An 18,301-nucleotide genomic window follows, 5' to 3' on the forward strand; every position below is an offset into this window, starting at 1 on the left:
CTGGGATCAGGGAGAGGCTGGATTGGCCTCCCCCAGATCCTGAAATTTCTACAATTAAATATACTGGGACATAGATAGTCCCAAAGTGTTTGTTAGCATCGCCAATTAAGTTGCTCAATGAATGTAGACAGATTTCTGTGTTTTGACACAAGTAAAGAAAAACACATCAAGGGAATGTAAAAACTTTTTCGAAAGTGTAGGTGTCTCTGTAACATACATTTGCCATTTTCATTACTCATTTCTTCGTGTCGTGACACAGTGAGTGGTCAAAGTATTGACAACATGATTGGCAGTGCTCAGAAAACATACGGTTGTGTGCTAAACAAAAATACAGAAGTGCCTTCTCACTTCAAGCACTGGTGGTAACATAAATATGGGTGTTGGCTAGCAATTATATTTAGCTGTATCCTTACTTTGATTTGCCAAAGTAATATGAAGGACTTACAAATAGCTCTGTCCACCAGATCCACGATGCTCTGTATGGTGTTTTCCTCGGCCTCCGAGCAGCTCCTCTTCCCAATGTTCTTTAACAGCAGAGGGTATCGTGTAAACCTCTGCAGAGGAACCACCAGCAGATCCTTCAACTGCAGCCTGCGGCACTCCTCATTACGCTCACACCACTGCACCACACATAAAATGACAATTAACCGTTTTAGAGACATGATAGCTTCCTCTGTGTCAGAATTTCAAATCAAGTCAAATTGAATAGTATAGTTCAGCCAAATATTACATTTTACTCATCATTTACTATATTGACCCTCAAGGGTTCCAACGCTTTTTGATTTTCTTTCTTATTTTGAACACTAAAGAAGAAAAATATTTCGGAAATTAATGGCTATTAGTTTCCATTCTTTTAAAAACTATTTTGTGTTCAACAGAAGAAGGAAACTCAAACAGGTTTGGAACACCATTGGCCATAAAATTAGTCCATTTTGGCAAAACATTTTATTTTCAGATACATTTTTTGCCTTTTTATTAGATAGATAGGACAGTAATGAGACGGGATATGAAGTGGTAGAGAAAGAGGGGGGTAGGGTCGGGAAATGTCCTCGAGCTGGGATTCGAACTCAGGACGCCCTCAAGTTTTTTTTATATCTTAAAGTATATAAGATTGAACTTTTTTGAAATTGGGCATCTTTGGAGACACCTCAGAAATAGGAGAATATTTATCACAGGCAGTATGTTTATGTATGATATTAGCAAAGCAAATAATTCTACAAAATCGGAAGTCAGATTACGCGCCTGTTTTTGAAACCTGGATTAGGAATTTAAGTTATGTATTGCCTCGTGGAAGAATTGAGATATGGGTTGGCAAACAAACACTTGATCTTGAATCCAATTGACCTTGAAAATCTTGAATCCAATTAGGCTTTATACAAGTGATGCTAATTTTATTACTCTTTATTATAACTCTTAATACGCTGGATTGGTTTGCCATACGTTGAGTTGTAGAGACTACACACTTCTCTATAAATGATTTATTCAGGGTTTTTTGCAGGTTTCTTCAACTCAAATTTAAGTTCTTTTTAAGACCCTTTAAGACCATTAAGATTGCATATTTAGACTTTTACAGGGTTAAACAGTAAGGATTTTTTCTAATGGCCCAGTTACTTCTCTAAATAGTTTTTCTATTTATAAAAGATCATGTAAAGCAGGGATGCCCAAACTTGGTCCTGAAGGGCCGATGTCCTGCATATTTTAGTTTCAACCCAATTAAACACACCTGAACTAGCTAATCGAGCTCTTTCTAGGTATGCATAAACTTGTGTTGAAGGAAGTTGGAGCTAAACTATGCAGGACACCGGCCCTCCAGGACCGAGTTTGGACACCCCTAATGTAGAGGGATGTGTTGTTTTAGTTTTCACTCCCTGATTAGGGTACTTTAATTGGAGAATTTGCTTCAAAATATCTCCCAGCTGTTGTGTATTTTCTCTTTGCAATTAAAAAACTAAAATAAATGTTTTGAGATGGATTATTGGTGAATGGGTGTTGGCCTAAGTGGGTAGCTTTACTTGGACATGGGAATTAAGACCTTTTTAAAATGATTTAAGACCTACAACACAATATTTCAGTTAATGTTTAAGGCCTAAAATTTTGTTTTTGAAATGTAAGAATTTTTAAGACCCCGCAGACACCATGTTATTTTATTTAAAGAGCCCCTATTATGCATTAAATAGGGTCATATTTTGGTTTTGAGGGTCTCCAACAATACTGATATGCAAGCAAGGCCAAAAAACACTTTCATTGTCTTATAATATGCATTTATTTTGACCTAATTATCCTAGCTATTCCCATATGATTCGTTCAGCGATTCATTTGTTCCCAAACCCTTCCTTAGAGTGAAGCTAATCTGCGCTGATTGGACTGATGGCAGTCTGTTGCGATTGGTCGGCACCGTACAGAGCGAGACCACCACAGCTCATCAACAATATTGAAATAGTCTAAGTGTATGTGAGCCCAATGCAGGAGTGCATTAAAACAATGCAATTAAACACCAGCATATTGCTCTATTCTTCACCATAAATAAAAACAGTGACACACATTCAGTATTAATCCACACAGTGGCAAAAGTTGAACTATTTTAAAAATTGACTGTGGCGTGCGTGTGTAGGAAAAGCTGATGGTGACCATAGCAATGACAAACAGCAGTGGATTGCAACCTCACAAATGCATTTAAATCCGTAAACAAATCGACACACTGCATTTTCAACCTGGCTTTAGGCGCGATATGAGAATACAAAGAGTTAACCAGAGACAGTAAAAGAGGTTACAAGTAACAAACCACAATTAAATACAAAATTTGCATCAATAGTCTTTTACATTTACATTTACATTTAGTCATTTAGCAGACGCTTTTATCCAAAGCGACTTACAAATGAGGACAAGGAAGCAATTTACACAACTATAAGAGCAACAGTGAATAAGTGCTATAGGCAAGTGTCAGGTGTGTAAAGTCTAAGAAGCAAAGCTTTAGTAATGTTTTTTTTTTTTTTTTTATTATGATCCTTAATTTTTATGATCCTTAATTTAGCTAACAGCCAACGAATCCCCTGTTGTAAGCATGTAGATTGCTGAAGCACTCGTCAGAAACAAAAGACGGGAACACAGCACAAGGCTGGGGCTATAATGCTGAGGTATTTTTGCAAAAATAAACCTCAACCGCTGACTCTTCACAGTTTCATTTTTGGGTAGAGAAAATAACACTAACTTTCCCTCACACTTCCAGTAATATCCAGCTGAGCACAGCGTCTTCACGACTTGATTCAACGGCATCTGCTACAGTGTTGTTGTTCTTCTTTTTCTTGCTATTGTGTTTGTGGGCGGGGCCAGGAGTTTAAATTTTCCCAGGTTTGCGCGCGCAACAAATCGCCAGGGCTTAAGTTCCTTATCGACATCACGCTGGCACAGATAAAGACTTGTTATTAAGATGATTCATTTAAAGCACTATGAGTCGACTCTTTTATAAATGAATCAATAGTTTTAAAGACTGTGTACTTTCAGATTTAAGCCTTAGCTGGATATTTCACTTCACTTACAGCTGTGTTACACACTACATGGAAGGTCATTTTTAAAAACCCATGATAGGGGCTCTTCAATCAATTTTTTTCTTATGCTTTCTTGATGATTATGTGGTGTCCGACATTCTGTGTATTGTGAAATGGCCTTAGTACTTTTTCCGTTCTAGGTTAAGGTTATTGATATTTTCTTATGCTAAAAACAATAAATATGTATACTGTATATTAAAAAATAAAACAGGTTTGGGACAAATGGAGGATGAGTTAATGATGACAGATTTTTCATATTTGCGAGAACTATTGCTTTAAGACCTACAGTTGGTCAATTATTAATTTTTTTTCTTCTACATCAAATATTTTCCAAATGATATTTACCAAAGCAAGGAATTTTTCACAGTATTTCCTATAATATTTTTTCTTCTGGAAAGTCTTGTTTGTTTTATTTTGGCTAGAATGAAAGTAGTTTTAAATTTTTTTTTTATTTTTTAATTTTTAAGGTCAATAATATTTGCCCACTTAAGCAATTTTTTTTAGATTATCTATTGTGAGAGTCATGATTTTGGGCTTGTTTGAATTCATTATACAGCAAGCTACATTTGGACTGTAGGGAAAGAAAGATCTACAACAACAACAAAAATATAAACAAGGACAATTAAGACCTAGAACATGCTATTTTTTTAAGCTCTGTAATGTATATTCTTAAACAAGGCTTTTTTAGGCCATTTAAAAGCCTGCAGAAACACTGTGCGTGCAACTGAGTGGAAAAGCAAGAAGCGACAGGCCAAAACTGATGTGGAGACAGCTTAAGAATACAACAGGGAACAATCCACAAGAGGGAAAGTAGCTGAGTCAACACGATCCGGTCACCGTGTTCCTGTGTCAGAGCCAATGATCCTGGACAACCGTCCGGCTCATGTGCTAACATTTGCCCTGTTCCCTGGATCTTGTCAGCATGATGAGACCAAGCCCTGATTTACCATATCAAACCACAGTTACCTTCACGAAAGAGCCAAAGTCCTCTCTGAGCTTCAGGCTGTCCAGATAAAGGATGGCTGTGCTGTAATTCAGGCAGTATTTCTGGAGACAATGGCAAATACTTTCACTGAACGCCTGCAAAGTCAACAGTCAATATGGGAGAGGGATCAGATGAGGACAATGGAGGAAAACCTTCTGTTATTTTTCAGCAAATAAAGAATAATAGTTTAGTGGTGCTCATTTTTTTTATTTACTAGAACAATCATTTGCTAACTGACTAATATAATAATGCATTGTGTAAGTACAACATTGCTCAGGGCTTAGGTCTGTGTGTGTGTGTGTGTGATTGGGCAGTTATATATTACATTTAAAGGTCACTGACCGCGACTTTGCTTTTATGTTTTACTGTACGTTACATATGTGTCAAGAGATGAAAAGGTGTTTCTATGCATCACTTAAATGATGTGTAATGCAATTTAAAATGTTTTTTCTCTTCCATATATTATAATGCGTCCTATTTGAACAAAATTGATGACAAGCATACACCAGACTAATGTACAGGTACAGTTCTGGAAACAGTTAAGAGGCCATTTCAAATGTATTATTGGTTCTCTGGATTTGCCATTAATAGTATGTTTTCTGAGTAAAGACGTCATATGTGTGTTATTTTAGAAACGATGGAGAACGTGTATTCAATATTTTAATTAATATTGGACTCCAGTGGACTCTTAAAGGGATAGTTCACTCAAAAATTTGGATTCTGTTATCATTTCATTCATCATCTGACCCTTTACTTGTTCCAAAATTATTTGGGTTTCTTTCTCTGATTAACAAAAAGAGAAGATATAGTAACACTTTATTTTGATGGTCTGTTTGAGTATTAATAGTAGTAGACTGTCTGCTTAATATCTGTTAATACCGCTCCTTCAACAGACATTTAACTGACTATAAGAAACTTTGCAAGTACATGTCAACTTACACTAACCCCAACCTAACAGTCTACTTATAATCTCATGAGAATTAGTTGCAATGTAACTTAAATTTAACAAACGGACCGTCAAAATAGTGTGACCGAAGACATTTTGAAGAATGTTGTAAACCGTTAACTACTGACTTACAGTATTTTTTCCTTATTATGAATATCACTTAAAAATAAAAAATAAATTTCAATATCTTCCTTTGTGTTCAGTCGAAAAAAAGGTACTCAGAAAGGGTTGGAAGTACAAAAATATACTCATAAAGGCTTAGACACACATGAGGGAAAGTAAATGGTGAGTCAATTAGAGTTTTTGAGTGAACTATCCCTTATTATCCATTTGTCAACGAAGACGTTTTCAAACATTTTAGGTATAATACAATTTAGGACAATTATTTGTATTTCTTAATAAATACAGGTGAAAATAAGTGTTGTTTTAATTTTACATATATTTGTCCACACAACATTATTTCATCTCTAATTTTGACATTTTATTTTCACTAAAGTTATTTCATTTTTGTAAACTTAACTTAGATGTGAAAATTTGTTCATTCCTGCAAACTCTCACAATGTATTATGGGTATTTTCTAGTCAATTCAGGCTCACTCTGAAAACATACCACTATATACATTTCTGGAGAGCGCCAATTGCATCCCAGGAGCAAAATTTTTTTATTATTTTTTTTGCAGTTTTTGTTTTCACAAATCCATTGATACTCTGTTTCCAGGTGATGATGTCGCTTAAATGGAGGCAGGTCCAGGCCTACCGTAAATGCCCAAGTTCCCTTGACTCCGCCCCCTTGTCAAATCAGGGCCGCTAAGTGAAACATGCAGTACAAAGTGAAAACAGCATCGTAAACTCAAGATTGACTAAAAAGCAAATCAAAATGAGCATTGCAATTGACTGGAAAGGCAATGCTATAAAAATGTTTTGCATATATATATATATCTCATTCAATCATTTTCTTTTCAGCTTAGTCCCTTTATTAATCTGGGGTCACCACAGCAGAATGAACCGCCAACTTATCCAGCACGTTTTTACACAGCGGATGCCCTTCCAGCCGCAACCCATCTCTGGGACATATATATATATATACATATATATATATATATATATATATATATATATATATATATATATATATATATATATATATATATATATATATATATATATATATACACTTTTTTTTATTGCAAATATATATTTTTTTTTTTGCACTTCTTGATTTTTTTTGCAGTTCTGCTTTTTTTGTTAGCAAAAGAAAACATTTTTTGCAAAAATTTATTTTCTATTTTTGGAGATGCATTTTATTTATTTATTTGTGCTCAATACTTTATGTTTTGTTTGCAAAACTTTCTTTTATTTTGCAAGTATATAGGGCCCTAGATTGACATACATTCGTGCCTTCTCGTATAAGACCAGGGCCGTGCACAGGGGGGTGGCCTAGTGGCTAGAGGGTGCCTATTCTCACCCAGTTATTGCTTGTTTATTTTATTTTTTTGGCTATTGTTTTTTTTTGTCTTACCTGCTTTCTGGAATGGTTCATCGCTGGACTCAAACCCCACTGGACAAACTGGTAACAGCGGAAAAGCCGTCTACACGGAAGTAAGTGATCAGCTGATAAGCGCAAAACCGTACCATACCGCACCGTATCATTCGTTTTAAAGATGAAATTTGTACCTATGGCTACATAATTCACGATCTCCAGAAATGTTTATAGGGCTGTGTTTTCAGAATGAGCCTATGTTGTTTGTAGCTGTTGAGTGCAAATGGGTTGTACACTCATTATTGCGATGCATTGATTTATGTATTTCTCTTGTAAATTAGCCCTGGACATTGTTGTGTGCTTGTTTTTCAACCCTGCCTGTTTTGACCATGCTTTTTATATATAAACTGGATCCTCACTTAAGCTGTGATGTTCTCGTATGTTACAACCTGTGGTAACTTACCTTTCTGAAAAGGTCATGAAGAGATTGAGTACTACAGCTGTCTGGGTCGGTCCACATCTCCTTAATGACACGCAATAAACTAGTAAGGAAGCCAAAGCTAACCTGTAATACAGCAGAAGAAGAAGAAGAAATAAAAACTGTACCCAACACAGTTTAAATACATTTACAGTTATATTATCCTTGATTTCTTACCAGACAGAGCTCATTGAGATTTGCAAAGAGCCTCCAGGAGTCGATATCCTGTAGACAGTCTCTCGTTTGCAAGTCTGATAGTGTGGTCAAAAACACCTACAGCAAAAACAAAACATTTAATATTAGACCATGATCAAATGTGTTAGTAGGCCTGTCATGATAAATAATTCTTGTGTGATAATTTGTGAGAGAAATAATCGTGATAAGTGATATTATTGTCATTTTAAGACAATTTTATGCCATTGATTATACAACAATAATTATGCAAATTTTATGACAAATATGTCTTCTCATTCTTAAACACTTCCCTTTTTGATTGGAGAAATGCTCTTTTTACAAGTCACATAGAGTTAAACAGTTTTACCATTATTTAATTCATATCCAGGTCTGGAGCACTTTTAGCTTAGCTTAGCATATATCATTAAATCATTAGCATCTCAACCAAAAAGAGTTTTGATAATTTCCTATTTAAAGCCTGACTCTTCTGTAGTTACATTGTGTACTAAAACTGATGGAAAAAAAGAAAAATTTATATTTTCTAGGCCGATATGGCTAGTAACTATTCTTTCATTCTGGCGTGATTAGCAAGAAATTTTGTAGTCATATAGTTCCTAGTCATATCACCCTAAAAAATAGCAACTTTTCATTGTCCATCTGCTTAGTGTACAATGTAACTACAGAAAAGTCCAACTTTAAGTGAAAAAATGTATTTGGAATACATATTTTAAGTGAGATGCTAATGGTCTAATCCGATTCAATGATTTATGCTTAGCTAAGCTAAAAGTGCTCCCGTCAGACCCGGAGATTATCTAAATGGATTCAAAAATGGTAAAACTCAACCGTTTAACTCTGCATGACTTGAAAAATGAGCCTATTTACAAAAAAAATAACTGACGTTTTCGTTAAGCTTATTTAAATATGATAATATAGACTGTGACACCGGTCATGTAGAATGTAAATGTCCTTTTAAAATAGCTTTAACGTAATTGGTGAATGTGCATCATTAGCTGTGTTTCCATCCACCTATTTTTATGCACATGTAAATATATCGCATAAATAGCCTGGTTGGAAATGCCAAGATGCTCTAAAATTGTGAAAACTGAGTAGTATAAACCTTTTATACGATAAGAAAAATTCACATAAACTACAATGGAAATGCATTTACTGAATAGATTCCAGCATGCACATCAAAAAAGTCATGTGATTTTGCTTCAACAGATCATACGCTAACCAAAAATGGCGGAAAGTGTGTTTGGGTGGACGATGAGGTCCGAACCTTTTTAAATGTTGTATACGAGAAAGAATTGACGACAATTCTTGATGGAAAACATCAGCAGAATGTGCAAATCTTACAAGAAGTGCTGATGATTTTAAAAAGATATGACAAACTATGGACTATTTAGCGTAATAAATAGTCCACATGCTAAATGGCATAATAAATGGAAGAGCTTTAAGCAAAATACTTGACTGAAAATAAAAAAAAAACTCGGACATAGTGGAGCAGGTGGCAAGAGCACATTTCGTTACTTTTGTTCTAAGACTCAAGCAAGACAAAAAGGCCTTCATCTAATGCAGCAACTTTCATTTTTCTTTTCATATTAGGCGCCAGTTTATCAGCAAGTGACAATTTTATTCTCTTGGACACACTGGATGGAAACGATGCTATATTCGCAAATGTTTTATGTGATATTCAAGTTTTGCACTTAAATTTATTTTGCATCTTTGAATGGAAGCATGGCTATTTTACATTGTCACTTTTCTGCAAGTGGATTGCAGCTTCAAAACAGCTCATTTGGGCAACTTCTTCCAAACCGTCAATAGTTTTCAGGAAAACGCGTCACCAGAAATGATTGAGGTCATATCCATGTGTTCCACGATAAGTCAATATATTTATTGTTGTGACAGGCCTGTGTTAGCTAATGTGTTGCTAGTACTTTTCCGCTACTGTTCTGTATTTTTGACATACTTGACAGATGAACATTCCATTGCATTACTCTGAAAGCATTGAGATCACACCTCTTTTAAAACCATGAGCTGATCGAGGAAATAGACGCATTCGCTGGTGAAAAGCTCCCAAATGGCCTCCTGTGTTTTGTATATCATCGGATGCTGTGCTGCTTTCAGCTCAGAGCGACCTCGCAAAAAGTCCACTAAAGACATTTCCTGAAAAAGGAGAAAGAACATTAATATTTTAAGGAAAAAATCTATGGACAAGAACACTCAGGTTCCATTCTCTAATAATTGTGCAGATTATTTTGTAGTTTTACATATGATACATCAGTTTTGGTGTGCATTATTTGGAAGGAGAACAGCTGCATTTCATGTTTTCGGTTTAGTTTTGTTTTGCAATGCAGGACTTTCTTGGAAAAAAGACCCACCTATAATGTCACCATGGGATCAAGAAATTACTATGCTTAAGTGCTCAGAAACACACAGAATTATTCATAATACCTGTATACACATAAACATAGTTCACCTAAAAATGAAAGTTTTGTCATCATTCACTCGCCCTCAACTTGTTCCAAACCTGTTTGACTTTCTTTCTTATGTTGAACACACACACACACACACACACACACACACACACACACACAATAAACAATAATAATTATGATATTAAAATAAATTACAAAAAAGGAAATTCTTGAAGAATGTTGGTAACTGATAGTCATTGACTTGCATGTTTTTTTTTCCTACAATGGATTTCAATGGCTGCCAGTTTCCAGCATTCTTCAAAATATCTTCTTTTGTGCTTAACTGAAAAAAAGAAATTCAAAATTACTCGAAGGTGACTAAGGCCCTGTTTACACTAATACATTTCAGTGTTAAAACTCATAAGTTTTGCTATGGTTATGGCTTGAGCCCTAAAAACGGAGTGTTTTCAAAACGAGCATTTTGGTTTTAAAATGCTGCTGCTTCGTGTCAGTGTGGATGGGGGAAAACAGAGACATCTGAAAACTGGCGGCTGATCTGATTGGGGCTTTTTCCTCAATATTAAGTGCACAAAGTGCAAAGTCTTGCATCTTTTACTTGTAAGTTAAGACTTCGCAAGATTGATATTGAAAACAAATTCCCAATGACACAGGTGAATCTTCAAAGGGAACAGTGTACTTTATAACGTCATTCACATTACCCTGGCTACGTTGTTTCTATGTCTTAACAATAAAATGAAAATATGATATAAGTAACTGTCTATTTTTGTTGTGATATTAGCAACTTAACAGACAATTAAAATGTTGAGGTGTTTTAGATACATATTTATATGAGCGTCATCTTCACTGTATGCATATTTATAATAAAACAGAGCCACTAACATAACTGCCTCCTTTTATTTTCATTGAAAAATAAAAAACATACCCTGTCTCTTTTGCTAAATATCAGTTTTAATAATCAATAATGGCCATTATAAAAGTAAAACATGCAATAAGTTCATACAATATAGGAAATAAAGGCAAGCAATCAGTCAGTGTGCAGAATCAGTGTACATGGTTACATTAATTAATATATTAACTTATCTTTGCGCTCAGCCAAACATGTTACCTAAGAACAAGTATTGGATAAAAAAAAACCAACAAGTCGTTAGATAGAGACAAGATGAATTAAATATCATGTTTAACTAGTGAGATGAAATCCAGAGGAAGATCCTTGATGAACTGTCAGACGAGCGCTGCTCTCACCTGGGGAGGTGTGCTCAAAGCACCCACTGACTGCCTTCTCTCAGACATGCACATATGCTGCAGCACATGCCAGAATGTGTGTGTGGTCATGTGATATGCGTTTTCAGCAGTGTATTGTGAATGAAGATCTGTTCAAAAATGCTAGGTGAAACACTAGGTGAAATGCCAGTGTGGACATGGATCATTTTCGTTCTGAAAAACGCCATTTTAAAACTAAGTCATATTAGTGTAAACAGTGCCTAAATCTTCAGTTTTAGATGAACTGACCTTTTATGTAAATGTACGCAGTTGGGGGAATTTTGATTTGTAAGATTACACTAAATATGTGCATTAGTTTTTATGTAATAAACCTAAAAAACTTTTGTCATTAACATTAATCAAACAAAAAAAGGAAAAGTTGGGAATCACACTCTGATCTTGACTAAATTACTTGATACTTACTTTAAGGCATTTTTGTCTTTCCAGTTAGATATTACATATATATAAAAACTTCATTTTTGTTTTAGTATTTCAGTATTTTTTAAGTGATAAAACTCTTACAATATATACTCTGTTTTGGAAATGTACGGATAATTAAGCATATTTATTTAGATGATTACCTACTGTTGAAGTCAGAATTATTAGCCCCTCTTTGATTTATTTTTTTCTTCTTATTTTAAATATTTCCCAAAAGATGTTTAACAGAGCAAGGAAATGTTCACAGTATGTCTGATAATATTTTTTCTTCTGGAGGAAGTCTTATTTGTTTTATTTCGGCAGTTTAAAACTTTTAAAAACATTTTAAGGTCAAAATTATTAGCCCCTTTAGGCTTTTTAGGTTAGGTTAGGTTTTTTTGATAGTCTACAGAACAAACCATCATTATACAATAACTTACCTAATTAACATAACCTGCCTAGTTAACCTATTTAACCTAATTAAGCCATAAAATGTCAGTTTAGGCTGTATAGAAAACTCTTGAAAAATATGTAGTAAAATATTATTTACTGTCATCAAATAAAAATAAAATAAAATAAATCAGTTATTAGAAATCAGTTATTAAAACTATTATGTTTACAAATGTGATTAAAAAAATCTTCTCTCCGTTAAACAGAAATTGGGGAAAAAGTAAAGAGGGTGGCTAATAATTCATGGGGGCTAATAAATCTGACTTCAACTGAATATTGGACAATTATGACAATTTCAGAAAGCGTGTCATACAAACAATATATTTACTATAAAGTATGGTAAGATCTTTTTGTTATTTTCTACAGTTATTAATTAAGAATACCCTTATAAAATTTAAGGAATTTTTCAAATGTGCTCAGAACCTGATCTCCGGTGGTTTTCAAATTAATTTCCTCCCAACGGTTTGGACTCTCACCTTTAATGTCTGAAAGTCTGTGTCTCTCCATTCGTGGACCTGAACGGAAGCCAGACACTTGTCAATGTCAGCTCCACTGCGAGTTTTCACTTTTGTCTGCTGGAAAACAGAACTCGCATTAATTCAGCATCACTCTGGCCTGCCCTCAACAGCTCTCTTTGTGTTTGAGCATTAAACTGTGGAGCAGATTGGAGAGATCGACATGTTGAAGCTCTGTTGGACATGCCCGTTTTGTTGTTGTTTACTGTTAATGGAATTGATTGGGGAGGGGGGGAGGAAGTGCGTGCATTCAAATCTGATTTGGCTCAAAGTGGGTCAGTGAACACTATGTACTAGACATCATGCAAAGCATCTGAAAAATGACGACAGAGGTTTTGCAGATGGCAACAAGCACAGAACTGGCACCAGATCAAAACGTCATGGGTGAGATATTGACATGAAGGTACTGAAGCATTAAAATATGAGAATATTTGCACTTACTGTGCTACAGAAGTGTTCAAATGTGAGAATATGTGCACTTACTGTGCTACAGAAGTGTTCAAACGTAAGAATATTTGCACTTACTGTACTACGTCTTGAGAAAGGCCACTTGGATTTTTTTTCTGAAAAACAAAAACAAAAAACCTATATAAAAGCCTATATAAGAGAATGTGCAATAAACCACATTTTTAAAAATTCTTTCTTTATGATGTTTTGCTGTTTTTTGGCTGTAAATTATCTGTGCATTTATAAGATGTGCTCATTTACTTCCACAAAAGGGATTTATTCTGTCTGAATGAACCCTGGTGGAGACCTGCATAAATCCCAATTATCCAGATCCAGTCCAGATACTTTGGTTAATGTTTAGTACATTATCAATGTTTTTCACATATTTATTATCGATGTAACAATTAATTGATATGAATTGATACATCAATTGAATAACTCCATAAATAATTTGCATAAAACTTCGATATCTCCTTTATTTTGACACTCTCCACATCTTCATGCCCATACACAAATTTTAGGCTACAATGCACATTTTGGTCATCTTGATTAATTTACCTATTGTTTATTTTTATATATTGTTTATAAAAACGAATGTGCAGTTTTTGTTGTGGATGATACAAATTTAATGCTCATTTTAAACATTTCGGCTGCATTTGTGAATTAATAAAATGTAACTAGTTTAGGAAATTAGGCACTTAATATCTTAATATCAATAGCAGAATTTTGTGAATTTTAAAAAATTATATCGCAGACTAAAAGTATTGTAATCACATTGTATCATGACGCAATGTCACATTTACACCCCTAATATATCTATAAATAAATAAATATATATATATATATATATATATATATATATGTGTGTGTGTGAAAATATATGTATATATATATATATATGTATATATATATATATATATATATATATATATATATATATATACATATATGTATATATATATATATATGTATATATATATATATATATACATATATATATATATATATATATATATATATATATATATATATATGTATATATATACACACAGAATTTGACATGAACTTTTTTGATCACCAGCCACTGTGGCTAGTTCCAACATTACTAGCCACTCACCATTTGCCATTTTCACTAGCCACAATTTTGTTGTAGGGAAAATATATTTTATTTGAATAAATTTGACTTAGACATGCTAAAATTAATTGATTTAGATTTTGTTATGTCCACATGCCCTCTCATTCATTTAAATTTTTTGTGTGTTGTGTATGAGCTTGCTTCAAAGAAAACCGATCGCACCAGTTGCGTTTCCTCTAGGCACGGTTGCTTTGCGCAAGGAACCAGCAGCACGTATATAAATAAGCCCCGTATATAAATGTTACCACTAAATTAAATAGTAATAAACTTGTAAAGTAGCTTCAGATCTAGAGATCAAATTCATCACTTGTTTATCACTGTTTTGTGACACTCTTATCATCGTTATTGCCATTCATTTTTGATCCCGATACTTTGCTCCATTAATAACTGTTTGTATTTACAATTGAATTAGAAGCAATGAAAGCTGAAGGAATTTTACACTTGGCCATTTACAATGAACTGGGTGAGCTGGCCAACCAAAGCTCTCTGCGATTCACAGAGGAGGGACTTTGTGGGAAGCGTGACTCGGTTTCAGACCAACTGAAAATAGAGGTGCTACAACAATCTAAATATGTGCAAAATTATGTGTTTTTCAACATTAAATATCCCCTGAAGTCTTTTTAAATGTGCATTTTAAATCGACGTTTGACGTAATCTCAACTGAAACACAAAACGAGAGAAATACAGTAGCTCCTCCCCTTTAAAAAAAAACAGCCAATAGTGTTTAGTTTTCTCACAGCTCTGCCAGTGAGAGTGGTTGAGATTAAATTAAATGGAAATGAGAAGCATCTTGAAGGGGGCGGGGCATGTCAGGTATTAGAGACCATTTAATTCGTCAAGATTTGATGGGAAACTGAAGTATGAGGTGAAAAACTACCAGCTTTAGATGTTTACATTAGTATTATATCTTCTAAATGCGAATTTTGTCACTGTTTTGGAGCACACTAGCTAATAGATATCCTTAAAACTAACAATACCAATACTAAAATCTAAAAAACTTTACTTTAATTTCATTTAACTTTAAAACAGGTTAACCTAAAACAAACATTATGCCTTCTTTTTTAGTATACACTAGTATATGTCAATCATAAAAGAACAACAACAACAACTGAGGCATGACTAACCTGAATAGTCAGATTTATTCAACATATCAGCTGCACCATTGGACACAAACAAATCTCCAGGGGAAACATCCAATCCAGGAAGACTGACAACCACAGAGCTCCGCCTCCTCTCCTTCAGCCTGAGAGAAATCACAGCAGAAGAGAACAGGTGAGTTCAGAGAACATTCGGTGCCTTAGGCAGCCTGTCTTTCAAAGCATACATGATGGATGTTCACTGGAATAATGTCGGTTAACCACAGAGCATCGCTTCTGAGAGGCATTTGTTTGTATGCTTTTGTATTTTTGTTACGAGCTCACCATAAGCCGGACAATTTTAGAAGGTACAAATCTGCATGTGAACTGCAACTGTGCCAAATTATTTCTACTTTACTCCAATTGTACAATGGCTTCTCAGACCGCAGAAAACAATTATTGCACTAAATTAATCAGAGGACATTGGCCAATGTGCTGTGGTAATCTCTTTATGCAGAGCTTGGCCGTGCTAAACTCAAAATTTCAAGGAAGATTTGTTTGAGCAGGAAATCAAAGAAATTCCATGTTCACATTTCTAACATGCTTTTGTTTTTATTAGGTTGCTGGAACTGTGTTGGCAAAGATGATAAACAAAAACATACCGTGCATCAGCTGCGCTCTGCATGCACGTCACTGAGCAGTGGGATATATTGATAGATACAGGGTGTTATATACAGTGGTTAACAATAAAAGCAAGGGTGGAAAATCAGCACCCTGATTTTTTGCCTCGAGCAATAGGAGAAGTCATGATGAATTATGTCAAATACAGTGCTCAGCATAACTGAGTACACCCCATTTTGAAAACGATTATTTTTATCCATTTCTCAGTGAATATAGGCAATGTATTTTAGTGCATTTAAAAAAAACTGATTTATTTAATGGATATATTTATTAAAATAATATTTAGAAATTGAAAGATAATACAAATAAATTCAAGCAAAATATTGCAAAAAAAAAAATAATTATATATACATATATATACACATATACATATACACATATATATACACATATATATATATATATATACAACCTACAAATTTTCAACTACATTTTTTTGTACATTTTTTTGCTTCTCTTGACCTTTCCTCTTTTTTTTTATTATATTTAATATTTTTCTATAACATATAAATTTGGGTGTACTAGTTTTTGGACCGTTATTGTAAGTTATTTTGTTAGAAAAGCTCCAGATTTGACTTCAGTACTGACTAATCTAATGTATATGCACAAATATAATATTGTATAGCTTAATTTAAAAGATAGATTTGTGAGGGGTAGCCTTATATATGCCGAGCACAGTATTTGCTTTTTTTCCCTCTTGTGCTTTTGTTTTGTTTAAAGCAGAGATGCTCAAATTAGAGCCTATGGGCCAAAGGTGGCCAATGGTAGCTTTTGATTTGACCCATCATCCCATTTGAGATGCCTAAACTAGGGCTCGCGGGCCAAAGTTGGCCCTTTGCATCCTTTGATTTGGCTCGCCAAAGGGAAATGATTAGGAAGAGTTATGAAAGCCTTTAACAGAGATTCTCATTTCAGTTTAAAAAAAAATTATCTAAAATTTAATGCATTAAAAGGTTGAAGTATTTTTTTCTATTTATTTTTAAATATTATGAATGAATGAATGAATGAATGAATGAATGAATGAAATTAGGAAAACCCATGGCAACTTTAATGTAAAATAGTTTGCTATATTTACTTTCGGCCCACAGCTCTCAATCAAGCTTGGTTTTTGGCTATTTATAAGACTAAGTTTGGGCACCCCTGATTCAGAGATTGTAAATTCAAATTTAATGTAACCTTTTATTTGTTTGCTTTATTGTTAGGCTACAAAAAAGGCTAACTGAGATTAAATGTTTCAATTTAAATGGTGGAATTTAGTTTAAAATGTACATACTGTCACCTGACAGATAGAGGACAATGCAGAGACTTTGGTGAGGGAATCAAGGCAAAGGCAGATTCTGCTTGACTAGAGTATGCCACTGTAATGTGATAGGACGCTGACAATAGAGGTGCAGCTCTAAATGCAGATTTATTAGGAGAATGGTCAAGCAAGCAACGGTCAACACAGGGGCAAACAGATGTATACAGGACATCCAGAGTGGTGGTCAGTAAACAGGTGGATGGTCAAAAGGTAGGAAACAGACAGGAATAAATAATACAACAAAGCAAGGGTCTAACACGGCAAGGCTGGGGAAGGGAAGGCAAGGTAAAGCAAGGCAAGGCAATCGCGCCATAATGTCACAAACAGTAAAACGAGAGTCAGCAAAGTCAGTGTATGTGTGCTGTATATATACTCTTTGTAATCAGTCCTTGAGCAGCTCCCAGCTGTATGTGTGTAATCAGAGGAGAACTGGAACAGGTGTGTTGTGTGTGGTGCATGACAGAATTGTAGTCCGGGTGAAAGTGAATGTTTTCCAGCGATCTATGAGGGTTAAATTGCTGGTGATCGTGACAGCAGCAATGAACTTCACTGTGTTACAAATGTGATTGTTTATGTTTTAATTGTAATAAGTTTTAATTAAAAAATTTATACTGCATTAGTTAATATGATTCAAAGTGATGTTTTCTATTTATTTTTAAATATTAGGAAATAAATTAGGAAATAACCCATGGCAATGTTAATGTAATACAGTTTGCTAGATTTACTTTTTTGGCCCTTCATAAGAAAATGTTTGGGCAGCACTGATTTACAGATTGTAAATTCACATTTAATGTAACCTTTTATTTGTTTGCTTTATTGTTAGGCTACAATAAAGGCTAACTGAGATTAAATGTTTCAATTTAAATGATGTAATTTAGTTTAAAATGTACATACTGTCACCTGACAGATAAAGGACAATGCAGAGACTTTGGTGAGGGAATCAAGGCAAAGGCAGATTCAACTTGACTAGTGTAT

The 18,301-nt window shown here is 34.3% G+C and overlaps 1 protein-coding gene across 3 annotated transcripts in view; it reads right to left on the reverse strand.

Moving 5' to 3' along the window:
* Nucleotides 1–18,301, reverse strand: part of plekhg7 (pleckstrin homology domain containing, family G (with RhoGef domain) member 7) — a 47,688-nt gene that overhangs the window by 16,233 nt on the left and 13,154 nt on the right. For 2 of the 3 annotated variants that reach the window (XM_056478590.1, XM_056478588.1), the window contains exons 4-11: nt 15,394–15,512; nt 13,213–13,250; nt 12,649–12,747; nt 9,627–9,773; nt 7,611–7,706; nt 7,419–7,520; nt 4,512–4,625; nt 446–620 (exon numbers count right to left, since the gene is read on the reverse strand). In XM_056478590.1, the coding sequence (XP_056334565.1) occupies nt 446–620; nt 4,512–4,625; nt 7,419–7,520; nt 7,611–7,706; nt 9,627–9,773; nt 12,649–12,747; nt 13,213–13,250; nt 15,394–15,512 (890 nt within the window). The remainder of the gene's footprint in view (nt 1–445; nt 621–4,511; nt 4,626–7,418; nt 7,521–7,610; nt 7,707–9,626; nt 9,774–12,648; nt 12,748–13,212; nt 13,251–15,393; nt 15,513–18,301) is intronic. The other variant, XM_056478589.1, reaches the window with a different exon arrangement.

This window comes from Danio aesculapii, chromosome 18 (assembly GCF_903798145.1).
Source record: "Danio aesculapii chromosome 18, fDanAes4.1, whole genome shotgun sequence".
NCBI lineage: Eukaryota > Metazoa > Chordata > Actinopteri > Cypriniformes > Danionidae > Danio > Danio aesculapii.